The sequence below is a fragment of the Rhinopithecus bieti genome, unplaced genomic scaffold (genome assembly GCF_001698545.2).
Source record: "Rhinopithecus bieti isolate Rb0 unplaced genomic scaffold, ASM169854v2 scaffold_11964, whole genome shotgun sequence".
NCBI classification, from domain to species: domain Eukaryota; kingdom Metazoa; phylum Chordata; class Mammalia; order Primates; family Cercopithecidae; genus Rhinopithecus; species Rhinopithecus bieti.
In genome coordinates, this window is record NW_016807677.1 from 4,181,812 (window position 1) to 4,203,051 (window position 21,240).

The 21,240-nt window shown below is 37.7% G+C and overlaps 1 protein-coding gene across 1 annotated transcript in view; it reads right to left on the reverse strand.

The window, feature by feature from the left end:
* Positions 1 to 16,434: 16,434 nt before the first annotated feature.
* NXPE2 (neurexophilin and PC-esterase domain family member 2) overlaps positions 16,435 to 21,240 on the reverse strand; it is a 28,416-nt gene continuing 23,610 nt past the window's right edge. The window contains 4 exon segments of the mRNA XM_017883018.1: positions 16,435 to 17,092; positions 17,187 to 17,188; positions 17,478 to 17,691; positions 19,417 to 19,478. Coding sequence (XP_017738507.1) covers positions 16,557 to 17,092; positions 17,187 to 17,188; positions 17,478 to 17,691; positions 19,417 to 19,478 — 814 coding nt within the window. The 3' untranslated portion in view covers positions 16,435 to 16,556.

Consider the following 21,240-nt stretch of genomic DNA (forward strand, 5'->3'; position numbering starts at 1 on the left):
AGTGAGCATGGTATCCAATAATTTTTCAACCCTTGCCCCCCCCTTTTCTAACTCTACTTTCCACACCTTGGATTAATAAAATGTGATCTTTCTTCCCTTCTCTTCCTTTTACCCTTTCCTTCCTCTCTCCTTCTTTACCTCCCCCTTCTCTTCTAACTTCCTTCCTTCACTCCTTCCTTGTAATTTTGCAGTGTATCGCAAACTTTCAGTATAGTTTGTGAAAAGATGAATTGAACTTCCATGTGCTGACTGCTCAGTTTAAGAAATACAATTTTACAAACAAAAATAAGCTCCCTGATTACCGTCTCCAATCCAGTTCCTCTCCTCCTCCCTACCAGAGGCATCCACTACCCTGCATTTTGATGTTAATCATTATTATGTATGAAATTAAAATTTTACCGCATATGTATGTAACATGCACAATATAGTAATGTTTGAAGGTTTTCAAACTTTATATGCATAGTTTCATACCGTTTAAATCCTGCAAGTTCCTCTTTTTCTTCAACATTTTGTTTTTGAGAAAGAGCTTTCATTTTTTTGTTTGCTAAGGGACATTTTAAAAGCTAGAAGATGCTCCTATCATTTATAAGAAGTGGCACTTCAATACCCCAACGTAGAAATCATCTCACAACAAAGAACAATCCTTTGTTAAACTGTACACATTTATGTTTATAGGAGGTACTGCCTTGGTTTTGTTATTCTATCTAAACTTGGTGAAAATGTCATTTCAAGCCAAAACCAATGTACAGGATAGCAATGCTCATATGCAGCACTGCTGACCTCCTTAGTGGCATCTCTGAGTCTATGCATTCTTTCAGGGATCTGTGAAGAATCCTTAGCAAGAAAACCAGGATATCTTAGGGTCCTGGCTTTAACTTCAAAGGTACGTTTTGTCTCTGCCCACATTTTGTTACCATGTACACATGTACCAAAAACAAAGCTCCCTAACTATATAAGGAAATTAAAAGTAAATAGTGTATTAGTTCATTTTCACATTGCTATAAATAACTTCCCTGAGACTGGGTATTTAAAAAAAAAGAAAAAGAGGTTTAATTGACTCACAGTTCCACATGGCTGGGGAGACCTCAGCATCTTTACCGTCATGGTGGAAGGGGAAGCAGGCATGTATTACATGGCAGCAGCCAAGAAAGAGTGAGCAGGGGAAATGCCAGATGCTTATAAAACCATTACATCTCATGAGAATCCCCTCACTATCATGAGAACAGCATGGGGGAAACTTCTCCCATGATCCAATCACCTCCCATCAGGTCCCTCCCTCGACATGTAGGATTCCAGTTTGAGATGAGATTTGGGTGGAGACACAGAGTCAAACCTTATCAAATAGGAATTTTCTGGTAAATGTGAGAATAAGAATCTTCTAGATGTATGAAGAAAAGGTTGAGACTCCATTTTCTTTCCAATTTCCTTTTACTGCCTCCTCTTTTAAACTCATCTCCTTCAAGTCAAACATCACAACTTACATTTCTAGTGCACGTTTGTTTTACTTTTTCTATTTGTTTTTTCCTTTTGGTGTGCCTTTTTCTTTTCCACTTACATTCCCCTGTTCTATTTCTATCTATGGGTAGTAGAATACAGTAACTAAAGACACGTACTCCAGACTGAGACCCATGCTCAAATCCTCCTCCTGCCACTGGCCATTATTATGATTGCTCAAATCCTCCTCCTGCCACTGGCCATTGTTATGATTTTGACAGATTATTTATTCTCTCTCTGTTCCAGTTTTTTCATCTATAAAATGGGATAATTTTACTACCTGCCTTGGGGATTACTATGAGAAGTAGATAAAATAATACAAATACTAACACACTAGGCACAGTGCCTGACCCAGAGTCAATTCCCCAAAGCTATTACAATCATCACCATCTCTTTCCTCTGTATTTTCCATTCCTCTGATCTCTTGTCAGCTGATCCTCCACATGCCTTTATTCACCTCACCTCCTCTAACTCCTTGGATCTCAATGCAGGTGTGCTCAGGCTCCCTTTCTCTAACAGAGAGGATCCAGAAATGGGGCAGAGTCCTGACAAGAAACAGCAGCAGGTTATATCCATATAGTTACAAACCCACCAACACGGGATGATCAGGCAGAGACAGGTTTTGTGATTTGCTCAATCACTAAAGTATGCTTCTTGTCATTCCATTATGGTCCCGCTCTAAAGGATCACGTATTGCTCCCTGAGGCCCACAGAGCAGCAGTGATTGATTTGAATATTAAAAAAAAAAAAACATAAAGAAAGAAAACCTGAATAAGCCAAACCAGATGATCTCACATGAACACTAATTGCCGTCAATCAGATCTCAGTACACTCACAACCCTCAACCCCCAGGATGGTCCTCAGAGGGGTCATCTCAGCCATCTCAACATCCTGCTGAAGATGAGAGAACTCCTCGGGGAAAGGAAAAGGTGTATGTGGGGGCAGGAGAAGGGGATTTTCTATAGGCTAGGACTGTAGGCAGGTGCTTAAGTAAAAGTAACCAACTTAACAATGGGATCTAGCTCATCAAGTTCATCTGAGTCAAGGTGTCTCTTCTGCTCATCACCCAAGGGAAAAAAGGGGTATCTGCTCTCTAGAGAATAAGAAGCCCTTTATCAGATTCTCCTAAACCATCTCTGAGTGACCTCAGTACAGAATCATGAGCTCAACTGTGCCTGGACCTGAATGCATTAAAAATAGAAATGTAACCCAGACAAGTAATTTGAAATTTCCTAGTGAATCCATTTTAAAAGTATAAGGAAATAAATTAAATTAATTTTGATATTTTATTTAACTTAATATATTCAACCTATAATCATTTCAACACATCATCAACACAAAGATTATTAATGAGATATTTTATATTCTGGTGTTTTTTGCTTTGAAATGTGATCACTTTACACTTAGAGCACATCTGCATTTGCACCAGCTACATTTCAAGTGTTTAGCAGCCACACATGGTAAGTGGCTACTGAATTGGACAGTGCAGCTTTTGACCCAGAAGCTTTCTAAGGTATGAACCTGAACATATGGCCTGTGCTACCCCGACCCATATGAACAGCAGAAACAGCAAAATGTCTGTTGTTATTTTCAGAGGAAACACTTGCTTTACAAAGAAGCAGGTCTTCAGATACATCAAGGGATGCAGAAGGCTGGGGCTGGACTCAGATGAGACTCTCTCCCCTGTAGTGGGTCTTCCCCTAGCTGAGTTGCCCCTCTGTTAATATGGAGTGTGCTGCTCAGATCCAACAGCTCAGTGCCCTCCATGTCAACTGGTAAGAATATTCATAAGAAATCATTCATTCTACTGGCACTACTCTGGCTTCATTTTCCTGAAGGGGTTCTTAAAAACAGAACACTACAGAAGCAGCCTCTCTAGAAACAAGTGAAACGGTTTCAAGGAGGAGATCGCATTAAATCATTAAATGTCGCTGATAGGTAAGAAAAGAACCGAAACTTGATTATTGTGGAGGTCACAGACAACCCCAACTGTGCCCCAGCCAGTGCAGCAAACACTGTCCATATTCAGCTGTAGACTGAGGGAGAAATGTCTAGGCACTTGAGCTGGGTTTGAAAGAAGCATGATAGCATGAGAATGGAAAACAAGCAAATGTTAGGAGGCAGCAGGTCTAAGAAAGGCTGATGGAGGAGAATCAGGACAGGGTCTTCGCGGCCCTGTATACTAGCCAAAGTACCATACCCGTTCAGGCCCCACTCACCTCTCAAGGCTCCCAGCCCCCGAGCATGACCAGGAAACTACTTCAGAGGAGCCACACGACACACCCTGTGGCCTGACCCTCATCACCGCAGCCTCTAGAAGCAGGCTGAGTGCCTGGTCCAGGCGAGCGCACGAGGCTGGCAACAGCTGCTTCTGCAGACTGTCCATCAGGCCTAGAGGAGCAAAGTCTGTGACTGTTATAAACTCTTTCTCTACCCATATGCATTCAATGACTCTAATGGTCACCTCTGATTCATATCAGGTGCCCACAATGACAACAGAACAAGCAAACATCCACCAAGGACAAGGGGACGAGAAGCCAAGGCACAACCAACCAGCTCCCCTGCCCTCCTGAGCCTGTGGCACCCAGTCCTCTGCCACATTAGGCTGCTGCCTCCTCATATCCCCCAGGACGAACACTGTTTTCTGACTTTCAGATTGCTCATATTTCTCATCTGGTGTTGTTACTTTCTCTTGTTTCCTAGAATGGTTATTAATTTGTTCTTTAAACATATTATTTCTGTCATTTCCTGGGTTTGGATTAGGAGGGAGGCAAAAGGAAGGAGGAAGTAGAGGAGGGGCACTATTATTTATCTCACATGTTGGCAGTAAAGATCTACTGACTACAGGACATCTAACATGAAGTAGAGGTTTGAGGATATAACTGAAACTAATAAAAAAAAAAAAAAAAAACAGAAGAACTGAAACTAATAATACAAGGAACAGACCTTACAGTGGAGGAGAGAAGCTGGAAGTGATCTAAATTCCTCATCCTTCCCAATGACTCAGTAGATTTCTTCTAATGTTAGTATAATCATTAAGTAGGAGTACAAACTTAAGTTTATGATGGACTAAAACAGAAATGATTAACTCTTTGCAAGGAGAGAATAGAGTGAGCCCCACTACTTAATACAATTACTTTGGGGGTTCAGTTTTACCATATGAATTTTAGGGGGACACCAACATCCAGACCATAGCAGTATGTCTACACTAGCTACCTCCAATGATGATAAATAAGGTCTCCTCCCTCTCTCTGCCTCAAACATACACACATCAAGTATAATTCAATGTGTTTTAAACATTTACAATCATTCTTTCCTTTTTGGTGCTCAAATTGTCCCATAGTTTAACCCTGGGAGCCTCCTGGAGTTTCTTTTCAGGCCCCTCAAGTATAAGAGAACATCAGCTTTTATCCCACAGTTATTGTAACCTTTGCTCTTTAGGTTTGATGAGCATGAGAGATCAAAAGAATGTGAATATTTAGTTGCAATGAATTTGGTTGATTAAAATTAGGCATTGTGACACATTAGAGTGGTACTCATGTTGTTGCATGTTTTCTCTCCTTGAAATGATTGGATGAATAGATTAAACTAAGAGCATGATGTATAGTATATATCAATGTGTGTTTGTTGTTAATGTTGACTTTGATGATAATGATAATAATAGCTTATATTATTGGGTACCTGCAATGTGCCAGGCTGATTTTACTAAGTACTTTAACTCCACTCTATGAGGTAGTTGTTAATAGTATTTATTTTACAAGTTATGAAATCAAAATACAGAGAAGTTAAATAACTTGTCCAAAGATACAGATCTGATAGTAAGGGCACATGTTGGGATTTGAATCCAGGCTGTTCAGAGCTCAGTTTCCTAATCGCTGGGATGATCATGATTCCATTAAATTATTGCTGATATATTTATTATTCATTCATTCATTCATTCAGCAATTATATATTGAGTTGCTCTATAGACTACACAACTGAGCCTGGCATTGTAGACACAGAGAAAAATAACAGCAGAACTCAGCCCTTAAAATGGAATCAAATGGACATTCTCCCTTGACAAACATCCTCAGGACATGCTATCTAATTTATTCTTCCAAGTTTGTCCTGCTTAGTAGCAGGCCCCAGCTAACTCTCTCAGACCTCAGACATTCCTAGGGCCCAAACACTTCTGGTAACCCTCACGCTCCCACAACAGACCTAGAAGGAAGATTTACTGGGCTCACATCCAGTCGTGGCTTACACAGAGAGCTGTCGAGAAGATGAGGGAGGAGGGAATGAGAAACCTCCTCTTGGTGGGGGGAAGTGGGAAGGTGCGTACCAAGAACTGTGTAGTGTATTCAACAGTACGTCAGTACGTGCTCTTACTGTTCCCAAACTCTTTTCCCTGAAAGGTATGTGGCATTATCTTAGGTTTGCAAATGTAAAACAAATTCATGGAAGTTAAATGACTTATCAAAGATCATGCAATTCATTAAGTGGTGAAGATTGGGTTTGAATTTAGGAGTATTTAACCAGTTGCAGATGATGTTCTTTCCACATGTCAGATACTTCAAAACATTTGGGATCAGGCTATGGTGTGCTGGAGACGAGTTGTATCATCTAGCAAGATCTGAATGTATGCATCTATTCCCAATTCCATGTTCGGGGAGATAATTTTGGCAGCTTAAAATCAGCCATGGAAGGGAGTATTTACACAACAGAAATTGGCAGATGCTACAAATCAGGACTTTTATGTCCAGAGAGCGGGTTCTGCACACCACTGTTTATCTGCACACCACTGGGGTCTGGTAAACTGGAAGACAAATATTAGACGTAGGTCAGAAATGACTCTTAGCTTGTCTTCATGGTGGAGCCAAGAAGAGTTAAATTAAGAGGGTCAGCCAGGTAGTAACCAGGTACATCAGTCTAAAAGGGCTCTAACTCAGGGATCAGCAAATTTTCCTGTAAAGGGTCAGATAGTAAATAATTTAGGCATTGCAGGCCACATATTAATCTTTGTTTTAGTTTTACAAATCTGTAAAAAGATTTTTAAAAAATTATTCTTAGCTCACAGGCTGCAGGCTGGATTTGGCTGGCAGCTGTTAGTTTGCTGACCCCTGCTGTAAACTAGCACCAAATATATAGAAAGACAGAAACTACTCATTACAATTGTTCTCAGAGACAGTGTTCTTTGTCACTGGAAAAAAAATAATTGATAAACTGCTTAGAGTATGGGACATTAAAACAGCACCTGCCCGCCCCTTAAAAAACAATCAAGTGGCAATGGACTGATACCAAACTGCCTTCTGCGTAGGGCAGGTCTCCTGATCGCAGAGCTTTTATTTGGTTTAGTGGAATGTGCAACGTTGAGGTCACAGCTAGATTGCTCAAGACATTAGGGGTAGATTGCTCGAGACATTAGGGGCATTGCTGAGCTTTCTCTGCTGTACCACCATACAGTCTTCATCTTGCCCTCTCCATACACACTGACCAAATATTTGAAAACTGGCACACAATAATTTCTCTGCCCAGGTCCCACCATGCAAGAAGGACACATAAATATCTCTGAGATCCAGATAATTAAGACAGAGGTGAGTAAAGGAGGATACAGAAAACATACCCACCTCTATTCCAGAGCATTTTTATTTCATGCCTCATCACTCCTCCCCTCTTCCTGGGGTAATCAATGTGCAGGAAGTGGAGTGATCTCCATTGAGCACCAGAATCCCCCTTTTCATGAAATGTAGAAGAGGCAGAAAGACCTAGTTTCTTTGGATCCAGAGTAGGTGAAGGGAGAAACAAGCTGCCAGGTAATCAGGCTGCTGATAAAACTTCCATAAGGATTATGAGTTGCCTATCTTGGTAGCTGCTTCCCTGCTCTTTCAATAGCACCCTTTGGTAAAAACCCAGCCAGGTGATAGGTTTAAATGAAAACCAAGGGGGTACATGGACAGGGTGAATGGGCATGTGTAAGTTGTTTGACAGTGGGGAAATAGACTGGAGAGAGGATACTCTAGGTTGTGATTCCTAAATTGGTCGTATTCGCAGGTGCCAACATAGATGTATTAGAATTACATTAAAAGACTAAAATATACAGATTCCTGGGCACCACCCAAGAAAAGTCTGATTTGATCGGTTAGAAGCTAGATGTGGAAATGCATGTTTTTAAAAAGCTACTTAGGCAGTTGTGGTACACAGGCATGTGGAAAAGCTGACTCTGAATATGCTCTGAGAAGCAAAAGAGCCAGTTCTCAGAGTGTGGTCTGAGGTCATCTATGGAAGGCTCAGGAGGTGTTTTGGTAGTTCTCAAAGAAAAGTATTTAAACATTTTGTTTATTTATACTTCATAAATTTAAATTGTAATTTAATTATGATTTTCCACAGTTTATATTTTCCATAAAATTGCTTTCTTAAAATAGTACATGAATCATAAAGTTTATCTGATCAGTTAACCTTGGACTAATATTCAGTTAACCTGGAGCACTTTGGTCTCATAAACATGTTTTTATTTTACATTCTATGGGTTTTTTGTTTACATTTACTTGGTTTCTCTTATAGTAATATTTATTGCTCACCATAAAAATACAATACAAGCAAGGCTTTAAGAGTGAATTGGTGAGTGTAAAGAGGTGGCACAAAATCGTAACAGACATACTTCAACTCAAAATAACCGTTGTCTCTTCACTTAAAGAGAAGAGGCTTCTTTTCAAATTATTCGTGAATGTGTTGATTTTGCACAATTATCATAAACAAAATGTGCCTAAAGAAATATAGCATGCGAATCTCGAAAATTGAATTTATGGCTCGTTAGTCTATTTGCCCCTTGGGTATTATTTTTGATGAAATTTCTTAAGTATTGTCTGTATAGAAGAAACATACTTCATGTGTATTTCTTTCCTTCCTTCTAGCAATAAAAATCTGTCCACATGAGTGGGCATATTGTATAGGCTTGATAATCAAAATAATCCATCCTCACCAGTGTTATTGCATTTCAGCATGGACATGTGCTCCAAACTGGTGCACACCAGTGTCTTCCGCTATTTATTTGTTATTTTTTATTTATGTATTTATTTTTTATTTATCTATCTATTTATTGAGACAGAGTCGCCCAGGCTGGAGTGTAGTGGCACGATCTCGGTTCACTACAACCTCCACCTGCTGGGTTCAAGAGATTCTTCTGCCTCAGCCTCCCAAGTAGCTGGAATTACAGGTGTGTGCCACCATGTCCAGCTACTTTTTGTATTTTTAGTAGAGATGGGGTTTCACCATATTGGCCAGGCTGGTCCCAGACTCCTGACCTCATGATCCACCCACCTTGGCCTCCCAAAGTGCTGGGATTATAGGCATGAGCCACTGCGTCCAGCCTTCCCTATTATTTTTATCTATATACAGGTGCTAGGAAAGTGTTCTATTACTGTGGTATCACAAATCACAAGGATCATACAACTTTTCAGCTGCCACATGTAAAGAACCTGCCTGAAAATGAAGCCAACAGAAAAATGCAGAGCCAAGAGGTGGCATGGGAGACACAGAGGCATGGCCATGTCCTTTAAGAATGTGGATACAACATCCCTCAATTATTTTGCACTTTTTCTGCCTTCTCAGTTACGAGTTAATTCAGTGCTTTCCATTCCTCCTTAGGCTACTTTGAGGTAGATTTTTATTACCTGTGTATAAGTCTTAGCTACTATAGAGGATAAAAGCCATCAAAGACTTTTATATAATTGTCAGGCAAAGCACACTCACCTCTCTGCTAAGGCAATCTACTTTTCCCCAGAACAAGAATGAACAAGAACAAGATATTGGTTTCCAGTACCAACTTGATGAGTTTTGTCAATAAAGTAAAAAGAAAAAAGACTAGAATTACCAAGGTATCATTTGTCATTGTACTCCTGATAGTAAAAAAGGTACAATGCAAAGCACTGGCAAGAAGCTTATAAAGCCAACCACAAGCTAATGATACATATAGTTGATGCTAAATCAGAAGTAAGTCAGCAAAATTCCTACATCAAATGATACTGTTATACAAACATACTGTCAATAGCACATAATGTGAATGAAAAAGTAGGTACCAGAACACATTTTGCTTTATAGTAGATGGAAATGATTTATATGCGGAGCAAGAATACGTTCTTGGCATCTGTGCAGCATATATAAGAGCCTGAAGCACTTGATGGCTTTTTGCATCTGGTTGTCATTGAAAACTCATGCTGTACAGGAAGAATTTTTATATAAATTATTTTGTGATCCATGGTGTAGACTGGAAAAGAACATTGGGATTATTCCTATGAGAGCAGCAGCTATTGGTGCAGCAAGATTTGTACCTGAATGCCAACTTACCTGCTCCTTTATTAACAGATAACTGTTTTTAATCATATGCCTCCTAATGTTGATTCAGTATCAAAGGAAATAGAGAATTCAAGTCATTAATGGATGCTGAACAACTGAGACAACAGTTGAACCTTGAACAACAGGGGTTTGAACTGCGCTGGTCCACCTATATCTGACTTTTTTTTTCAATCAAATGTGGATCAAAATATTGAAATAAGTATTTGCAGGATGTTAAACTCATGTATACAGAGGGCCAACTTCATATACTCAGGTTCGGGGCTTGAGCATGAGTGAATTTTGATCTACATAGGTGTCCTGCAACCAATTCCCTGCATATATAGAGGGACAATTGTATTTCATTTCAGCAAGTTGGACAAAGAAATGACATACTCTTGATTTCCACATTTAAGTTTATTTGCCATGAAAGGAAAAGAACATACATGAGGGTTTTAAAAAATTACTATTGTGGTAACAAAACAACATTAAATTTATCCTCTTAACCATTTTTTCAGTGTACAGTACAGTAGTGTTAAATATATTCACATGGTTGCAACAGATCTCTAGAACATCTTTACCTGGGAACACTAAACCTCTATACCACTAAACACTAACTCCCTCTCCTAGCAGCCCTTGATAACCACCTTTCTACTTTCTGTTTCTGATTTTGACTGCTATGAATACATCAAAGGAGTGGAATCCTACAGTATTTTTCCTTTTGTCACTGGCTTCTTCCATTTAGCATAATGTCCTCAAGGTTCATCCGTGTGTACATGTGACAGGATTTCCTTCCTTTCCTAAGGTTGCATGGTTTTTCACTGTATGTATATGCCACGTTTTCATTATCTATTCACTTGTTGATGGACATTGCTTCACCTCTTGGCTATTGGATATAATCCTGTGATGAACATGGGTGTGCAAGTATCTCCTTGAATTATTTGGAAATAATTCAATTTGCTTTGTGAATATCTAGCCACAATAGGATTGTTGGATTGTATGGCAATTCTACTTTTAATTTGTGAGGAACCTCCATACTGTTTTCCAGAATGGTTGCACTATTTTACATTCCCACTAACAATGCACAAAGTTTCCAACTTCTCCACATCCTCACCAACACTTGTTGTTTTGTGTTCTTTTGATAGTGGCCATCCTGATGGGTGTGAGGTGATACCTCATTGTGATTTTGATTTGCAGTTCCCTAATGATTAGTGACATTGAGCATCTTTTTGTGTGTTTATTGGCCATTTGTATATCTTTTGTGAAGCAATATCTATTCAACTTCTTTGCCCATTTTTAAAACTGTTTGTTTTTTACATTCTGGATATTAACACCTTATCAGATATAATATTTGCAATTATTTCTTCCCATACTGTAGGTTGCCTTTTCATTCTGTTGATTGTTTCTATGGCTATGCAGAAGTTTTTAAGTTTGATGTAGTCCCATTTGTTTGCTTTTTTTAATTTTTTTGCCTGTGTATTTGGTGTCATAGCCAAAAAATGACTGTCCTAAAGCTTTTCCCTTCTATTTTCTTCTAGAAGTTTAATAGTTTTGGATCTTACATTTAGGTCTTCACTTTATCTTAGACAAAAGGCCGAGAAGTGATACATTTAGGCTTTTAATCCATTTTAATTTTTGTATATGCTATAAAGTAAGAGTCCAGCTTCATTCTTTTGCATGTGAATATTCAGTTTTCCCAATACTATTTGTTAAAGAGACTGTTCTTTTTATTCCTGACTGTGTAGTTTTGGCACACTTCCTGAAAATCATGTAGCCAGATATGCCAGGGTTTATTTCTGGGTTTTTTGTTCTGTTCCATTGGTCTACATAGCTATCTTTATATTGGTACCACACCATCTTAATCATTGTTGCTTTGAAGTATGTTTTAAAATCAAGGAGTGTGAGGCCTACAACTTTGTTCTTCTTTTTCAATGTTATTTAGGCTACTCAACATCCCTTGAGATTCCACATGAATTTTATGATTTTCTAATTCTACAAAAAATGCCATTGGGTTTTGACAGAGATTGCACTGAAGCTGTAGATTGCTTTGGATAGTATGACATTTTAAAAATATTAGGTCTTTCAATCCACAAGCATGGGATATCTTTCCATTTATTTGTATTCTATTTCGTTTGGCAATGTTTTATATTTTTTGGTCTTTCATCTCCTTGATTAAGTATACTGCTAGCTATTTGATCTTTTTTGGTGCTATAAGAAATGGGATTGCTTTCTGAATCTCCTTTTTGAATTGGTTATTGGTATAGAAATGCAACTGATTTTTAAGTGTTGATTTTGTGTGCTGAAACTTTGGTGAATCCATTTCCTAGTTCTAACAGGTTCTGTGCAGAATCTTTAAGATTTTCTAAATATAAGATCATGTCATCTGTGAACAGAGGGAATTTACTTCTGCTTTTCCAATTGTATGTCTTTTATTTCTTTTTTGTTTTGTTTCGTCTTAATTGCTCTGGCTGGAAATTTCAGGACTATGTTGAATAGCAGTGGTAAGGATGGGCACCTTTACTTTGTTCCTGATCATAGATCACAGAGGAAAAACAGTTGTTCCTAGTTGCATATGGTATTAACACTGGGCTTTTCATATGTGACTTTTATTATTGAGATAGTTTCCCTCTATTCATAGTTTATTGAATGTTTTTATCATGAAAGGATGTTGACTTTTGTCAAATGCTTTTTCTGCATCACTTGAGATGATCATGTGGTTTTTGTTCCTCATTTTGTGAATGTGGCATATTATATTGACTGATTTTCATATGTTGAGCCATCCTTGTATTCTAGGTATAATTGTCATTTGATCATGGTATATGATGCTTTTAATGTGCTATTGAATTTGGTTTGCTAGTATTCCTTCTTTTTAGGGTTTTTGCATCTATGCTTATCAGGGATATTAGCCTGTAGTTTTCTTTTCTTGTCTTTGTCTTGGTATCAGGGTAATGCTTGCCTCACGGAATGAGTTTGGGGAATTCCTTTCTCTTATTATTTGGAAGAGTTTGAGGATTGGTGTTAATTCTTCTTTAAATGTTTAGTAGAATTCTCCACTGAAGCCATCTGGGCCTAGGCTTTGTATTGCTGTTGTTATTATTGAAAGGTTTTTGATTACTGTTTCAATGTCCTCTCAGTTATAGGTCTGTTCAAATTTCTTATTTCTTTGTAATTCAGTCATTGTAGGTTGTATGCTTCTATGAATTTATCAATTTCTTCTAGGTTATACAATTTGGTAGCATACAATTGCTCATAGCAGTCTCTCGAAATATTTTTTATTTCTGTGACATCCATTGTAATGTCTTATTGCCCATTTATAATTTTAACTATTTATTCTTCTGTATTTTTTGTTAGTCTAGCTATGAGTTTGTTAAATTTTGATCTTTTGAAAACCAACTCTTAGTTTTGTTGATCTTTTCTATGGTTTATGCTTTACTTTATTTCCTTTATCTCTGTTCTAATATTTATTATTCCCTTCCTTCTGCTGACTTTGGGCTTGGTTTGTTTCTCTTTATCTAGTTCCTTGAAGGGCAAAGTTAGGTTGTTGATTTGCAAACATTTTTCTTTTTTCATGTAAGCATTTGCTGCTATGAACTTCCCTGTTAGTGTCACTTTTACTGCATCCCGTATGTTATAATGTGTTGTATCTTTGTTTTCACTTGTCTCCAGGTATTTCCTAAATCCCCTTGTGTGTTCTTCTTTGACCCATAGGCTGTTTAACAGTGCAATGTTTAATTTCTAAATATTTATGGGTTTTCCTACTTTCTTTCTGCTATTGATTTCTTTCTTTCTTTCTTTTTCTTTTTTGAGACAGAGTCTCTGTCTGTCACCCAGGCTGGAGTGAAGTGGTGTGATCTTGGCTCACTGCAACCTCTGCCTCCTGGGTTCAAGCAATTCTCCTGCCTCAGCCTCCCTAGTAGCTGGGACTACAGGCATGTGCCACTATGCCCAGCTATTTTGTATTATTAGTAGAGACAGGGTTTCACCATGTTGGCCAAGCTGGTCTCAAACTCTTGACCTCATGATCCGCCCATCTTGGCTCCCAAAGTGCTGGAATTACAGGTGTGAGCCACCGCGCCTGGCCTCTGATATTGATTTCTAGTTTTGTTTCATTCCATTGTGCAGAAATGGGTTTTTGAAAGAGGTTTGATAATAACAATAGAGAACATTTCGATTATTTCAAATGGCTTTCCAAGTCTTGTATATTAGCAATATAGTCAATATCTGCAATAACCTGAAGCTCTCGCTTTAAGGCAAAACATTATGAAATACTTAGATACCACAATTTCTTTAAAAAATAAACAAGAAGTAAATGGCTTAAAAATCAGAGACTTGACACTTACCAACATTTGGTGATTTTTTGTTTGTTTGTTTTTTACTCACCATGAAAATTATAAGGCATGATGGAATTTGCTTTTAAAAATATGACCAGTTACAACGACAAAACATTAAAAAATACTTTCTAGAGAAGAATGCAAGCAAATATTGTGCTATCTGTACAGTACCACTACCTCCATGTGGCTACTGAACACTTGAAATGTGAATAGTGCAACTGAGGAACTAATTTTTTACTTAATTTAATTTAAATTTAAATAGCCCTATGCAACTAATGACTGTTGTGTTGTACAGTGCAATTCCAGAACAACAGAAATAACAGACCCTCTTTTATAGGGTTAATGGATCACATTTAAATTAAAACATTCAATTGGTTGAGGTGAGAGATGGGGGAGAAGGCACGTTATAGAGTGAGTTGTAGAGTGATATAGACAAACCAGTATATGTGAAGAGAAGGTAAGAAAACTAGAAACTATCATATCAGAACTAGGTTGAAGGAATTTGAGGTGGTTGTGGTAGGAAAATGATAACTCATTTAAGCAATTAACAGTGCAATGGTTGGAAGAATAATTAAATTTACTTTCAAAGTTTCCTAAAGGAAGAATTAGAACCGATAAGTAGCTTGATACAAGGAAGGAACTTCTAACGTGAGTTCCCTTATTTAGAGGAGTCTAGTGTTAAGGTGTATGCAACAGACTTTTCCTTTTTTTTTTTTTTTTTTTTTTTTTTGAGACAGAGTCTCGCTCTGTCATCCAGGCTGGAGTATAGTGGTGTGATCTTGGCTCACTGCAACCTCCACTTCCCAATGACTCAGACTTTGTACTGATGTTACAGCATTATAACTTCACTTCCTCTTACTAAGAAACACAGTCCTAACAGGGGAAGTATCCTTGATAACAATATTCCCACTCTTGAGACCTAGAGTATATTAATAGTAAGGGAGTGTATCTTTCTAATGAGAAGAAGATTTAGAGACAAAATTTGTCATTTGAGGCCCTCTGGAGGGGATCCCAAATCATATTTTAGGATATCCAAGAATCAGGGTTTTGGGGTCTGTACATTAACATAATACTAAGTTGGTTTCTCTTAATGAGCCTGTGGGTTTTAGATTGTGACCCACGATTCTTACTGGAATCTAGAGAACAACTGGTTACTAAGTTCCAAATAATTTTCCTAAGCAAGAAGTCTGCTATTATGATCCCACTGAGTTTTCCTGTATACATCATATTTTCTCTAAATTTGAATCATTTAATCTATGCATTTCTGGGCTGCACATGTCTTCAAATTATGGGTGATGATCATTTGCTATTCAATCATCATGCTCAACACTGGAGACATGCCTTTAAATTTGGTTTTCTCTTCCTAGTAAGCACTATTTACAGTAACCAAAAGGGGAAACAACCCAAATGTCGATCAACAAATGAATGGATAAACAAAATGTGGTACATACATACAATGGAATATTATTCAGTCTTAAAAATGAAGGAAAATTCTGACAAATGCTGCAACATGGATAAACCTTAAAGGCATTATGCTAAGTGAAATGAGTCAGACAGAAAAGGACAAATGCTGCATGTTCCCACTTATATGAGCTACCTAAAATAGTCAAATTCAGAAGGACAGAAAATACAATGGCGGTTGCCATGGGCCAAGGACAGGAGCGAATGGGGAGTTATTGTTTAATAGGTACTGAGTTTCTTTTGGAATGTTAAAATGTGCCAGAGATGGATCATGATGATGGTTTCACAACATTGTAAATTACTTAATACCACTGAATTGTATGCTTAAAAATGGTTTATAGCCAGGAGTGGTGCTGCATGCTGGTGATCCCAGCTACATGGGAGGCTTAGTCAGGAGAATCACTTGAACCCGGGAGGCAGAGGTTGCAGTGAGCTGACATTGTGCCACTGCAATCCAGTCTTGGTGACAGAGTGAGACTCTGTCTCAAAAAATTAAAATAATCCCGGGCATGGTGGCTCATGCCTGTAATCCCAGCACTTTGGGAAGCCGAGGTGGGCAGATCACCTAAGGTCAGAAGTTTGAGACCAGCCTGGCCAACATAGTGAAACCCCATCTCTACTAAAAAATATAAAAATTAGCTGGGCATGGTGGTGGGCACCTGTAATCCCAGCTACTTGGGAGGCTGAGGCAGGAGAATCACTTGAACCTTGGAGGTGGAGGTTGCAGTGAGCTGAGATCACATCACTGCACTCCAGTCTGGGCAACAAGAGCAAAACTCCATCTCAAAAATAAAATAAAATAATAAAATGGCTTAAATAGTAAATGTTATGTTACATATATTTAACTATAATAAAACCTTTTCAAATTTAGTTTCCTCAAAACTTGGATTGCATTAAACTATCCTCACTGTATGTGTGAGATCATCTATAGAAAGTGGCTAGTGCTATTTTTGTATTTTTCCTCTAACAAATGTAGTTTAAGAACATGCCAATCTGATTTTGAATCACATAATCCGGTGGATGGGCATTGTTGGTGCAATATGCAATTGTCATGTCCCAGGCATCAATAATACCCACATTAAGATCCACAAAAATATCTCTTATGATAAGATTCTGAATATAGCCATGAAAGTCACTAAACATCTCTGCATTTTGATGTATCTCTCTGGTGTTTTCAGTTTTCAGTATCACCTTGGTCTCTGGGCTTCGCAAGAATAGACGTTCAATGGCCTTTTGAATATTGATGGCCCTACGGATGAAAATGTTGATGGGAAAAGGTCTGAAGTGTTGGCCGAGGGTAATGACAATGGCTGTGTTTTTGTCTCCTGCTACCCGGTCAATTTCCCGTGGGATATAGTTTTCATCTTTCACTGAGAATAACTTTTTGGTAACAAATGGATGACCATGTTTTTTCCACTGAATCAAAATATGTCTTTCAACATCCAGAAGAACGTGTGTTTTAAAGATCCCAGCTCCATGATGATCAAAATATTTTAGGGCTGATGAAAGACAAATCAATAAATCTTTTAACAAAAGGAAAATGATATAACTTTAAACTGTACACAACATGTATAAAATTCTAACCAAGATCACTTCTAACTAAGCATTGTTGCCTATGTAGGGTGGATAATTTTACCAGGTGCATTACAATCTTAACAAAATCTTGAACTTTTTATGAGAATACATGAAGAGGAAGAAAAATATTAACATTTGTGAATGAAAATATAAAATTTAACTTTTTATTAAAAGCCCAAAGCCAAAAGTTAGGCAAATTAAAAAATAATAATGAAATAAATATTAGAAAAGCAAAGCAAATAATTCTAATTATTATTTCAAAACCCTCAAAAGTCAAATCGAATTTCAAAATATAAATTAAATACATACTTTTACAGCTTTTGTAAGTAGTAAATCCACTGACGCAGTGTTGAATCTCCCATGAGATAAATAAGTTTTCTTTCCAAGCAGTCATTTATATTTTTTGTTTCATTGAACTTGATCTGTTTACAAAATGCTGTAATCCACATGTTTTTCAAAGTATAACCACTGGGGAAAGGAGTCTTCATTCCAATCTGGCAGTTCTTTTTTATGTTCTCGCTCTCTGGCAATACAAATTTCCAGACTAAGTAATTTTTATTACCACAAATTATTTTGGAAAATGTTTCTCATTTTGCCTTCCTTTTCCTCTTTTCCTCCCCTTTCTCTTCAGCTCTTTTTTGCCCTCCTTTCTTCCACAAGTATCTATTTAGTAAGATCATGTTAAAAGGGTGAATTAAATAGTTTTTCTTGAATAGTTTTCCTTGGAGTGGGGATCTGTTGGCTCTTGTGCATTTGCAGTGTCTCCCTGGGCTCCACCTTGTCCCCAGAGCCACTCTGATGTGGAACAGTCAGCCGGAGTTAGGAGGAAATGTGGGGCCATGAAATATCAGAGCACAGTGGCCCTGCCAAATATTACACCAATGACATTGGCCTCGCTGAATTTTAAATCTCATCTTCCTCAAACTACTTATCCAGGAAAAGAAGCTTGAATGTGTTTATGAAATGAGTGTCACACATTGTTTATTTTGTGTGTCCCAGAATCATCTTCTCTGGCTAATAATTTTTCTAAAATCCTTAAATCTTAATTGTTGTGTCTAGAACTGAATGCAATAGTCTCAGTGTGATCTAACATAGAAAAAAGTAGGATCATGACCTCCCTTTTCTGAACGCTCTTCTATTAAAATAGCCTAAATTGTATTTACTGACCCCTATTGAGTTTTCCCCCAGGTAAGTGTCTGAGGTCACTTTTATATTCAACACTTAATATACACATCTTCTTTGTCATTTACCTGCATTGTTGGGGTATGGGGTACATATTTAGGAACTTATATTTATTCATATTGAATTACATCAGATTTTTAAGTGGCTCCAAAAATTACAGTCTGGTACTATCTTCCAAGAAACAGAAACTGACTGACTTTACTAGAAATTACTGTTCAGGCAAGAGGGAAACAAAAGAGGTGTTATGAGTACTCGAGTTGCCTCAAGAATCTAAGAACTTTCTTCAGTGTAAAAGTTGGGTGTGAATGATAGTTGCCCTAGCAGAGAAGGGATCTGTCTTCTTCGTAGATTGTAAGCTTTACACCTGGGTTCATGATTTATTTGTATTTATGTTCTCTACAGGGTTTAGCAAAGTTCTTTGTGTATAGTAGGTCCTCAGTAAACATTTGCTAAATGCATGAAAAAGGGGTAACTGTATACCCCGTTGATTGTTAAAATGGAAGTCCTTTGCTTTACTTTAATTTTGAAATTCACTTCATTTCCAGTATAGCACAAACATCACTTCTATGAGGGAAATGGTTTTGTGTTGACCACTAAAGTTCATGTGATTAAACTGAGAAAAAATTCACAGAAATTTCTAGTTCATAGAACTTAAAGTAAGATGGCTTGGCTAAATGAGAAATTAGAAACCACCAGAGAAATGTCCTAACTCTGAATCTGTGCAGCTCACCTGATTCATTTTTCACATAGCACCAGCACCTGATCATTGGCTCTGGAGGAATGAATCTCGAATTTAAATACAAATAGTCTGTACATTTTGAGATGGTGCCACTGAAGTTAATAGTTTCCCTAGCCTTTTATATCTGACTTGGGATGAAAATTGGTTTAAATCGATATGAAAATAATTTCCAAGAATAAAATCCCTTCTAAAACCCAAGGTGGTTGATGTAATTTGTCCCAGGAAATGAGAGATCAAATGGTTAATGTGGAATAAATATCTCTAAGTAAGCATGTTCTTTCCATGGATAAATTGTGATCATGGCAGGCAACAACACTCCAGACTTACTGTTACACGGTATGACCTCAATGGGGGTAAAGTTCTTCATCATTTCAACTCCTATGTTGGACCTGCAAGAAATGGGAAAATAAATTAGCTTAATATCTGCCAAATGCCTTTCCCCTCATTATTTTGATATATTTAAGATATCCTGGGGAAGTAAATGGGTCAGGATTCTGGAAAGCTGTTCCTCTGCTAATAGCAGGGAATCTGGAGATCCAGAAAAGTCACTCACCCTCCATATGCAATCCATCAAATCTATCTAACATCTATCTGTCTATCATTCTTTTAATTTTACCTTCTAAATGGCTGTCTACCACAAACTACCCTCTCCACCTTTTCCACCTGTAGTATTTCAGGCCTTCATCAACGTTTTCATAGGCCAGTGCTTCTCAAACTTGAACTTGCATCAGAATTACCTGCAGTACTTATTACAACTCTGATTGCTGAGCCTCACACCCAGAATTTCTGTTTCAATAGTTATGGGGCAAATTTTCAAGAATTTGGATTTCTATAATAACAAGCTCTTGGACAAACCCAAAGCCAATGGTCCAGTGACATTACTTTGAGAACCCTGTCCTAAATTATTATAATACTATCTTTCTGCCCTTTTGGTTTATTCCACCGAAATATAACCTCTATGCTACCTGTTTTATTTCCCTATGTAAAATGTTCCCATGACTTTCTGTCCTCAACCTACAGGAAAAGCTCCCTAACTGGTATAAAAATCTCCTATAAGTGTCTACATTGTCAGCTTCATCTTCATCTACTCTTCATCTTTTTGAGTTCCCAGGAGTCTATTTTTCACAGTCTGTTATCTCCCTCAGATAGGAATCAAGTCAATATTACTCACTATAATATTTCCAGTGCCCAGCACAGTGAGCTTCATCTTAATGATGCTACATTAAAATTAGGATTAAAACAATGTATTAACCATGTATCAGTCCAACGACTATGGTGACTATGTCTGGCCAAACTGAATTCACTCTAACAGAATGAAAACCATCTGGGGGAAGGTAGGCCCTTTCAGAGCCAGAGCCACAGAAACCTTCAAGAGGGATGGAGAAAGCACTTTCTAAGATTGAGAAGAATTGCCTGAATCTCAGGAAATGAGTTTTTGGGTCAAGTGAAGATAATATCCCCTTCATCAAGAAGGCCAGAGGACTGAAGAGAGGTCAGAGTGGCTAGAGGTGACGGCTGCATGGAGTGGTGGAGTCATGGGAGACAGCACTATGGCCCATTGACTTTAGAATAAGATCGACTGGGAATCCTGTTCTGACTCTGTAATTCAACTGGATATGTGACTTTGGCCAACCTATTTAATATGCCTAAATTTCCTCATCTTTAAAATGAGCATAATAATAGTCACTCCAGAGTATATTACTAAGGATTAATGGTATAATATAAGGGAGGCATCTAACATAAAGGTTGACATATAGTAGTGCTCAATAAATCATTGCAATTATTATTACTGAGGATCCCATCAGACCTATTTTTGGCACAAGATTAAGATTTGTCTCTAAGAAATTTGAACCTGACCAAACCTCTATTCTCCCATACCTTTCTCAGGTAAGCCTGAGGATAACAAAAGAGATCAAGACCTTGTAAATTTGGTTATCAAAGAAAACTTTGATGCTACATTAAAATTAGGATTAAAACCATGTATTAATGTTATAAAGGAATTCATTTTAACGCCTCCTGTTTTTGTAATTGTGTATGTGCATTAAATTTTAAAAAGGGGTCTATAATTAATTAGACCATAATATAAACTAACAGAATAGTGAACAACTGTGTTACCTATATGATGTCTTCTCCTGTGGTAGCCCCTCATTT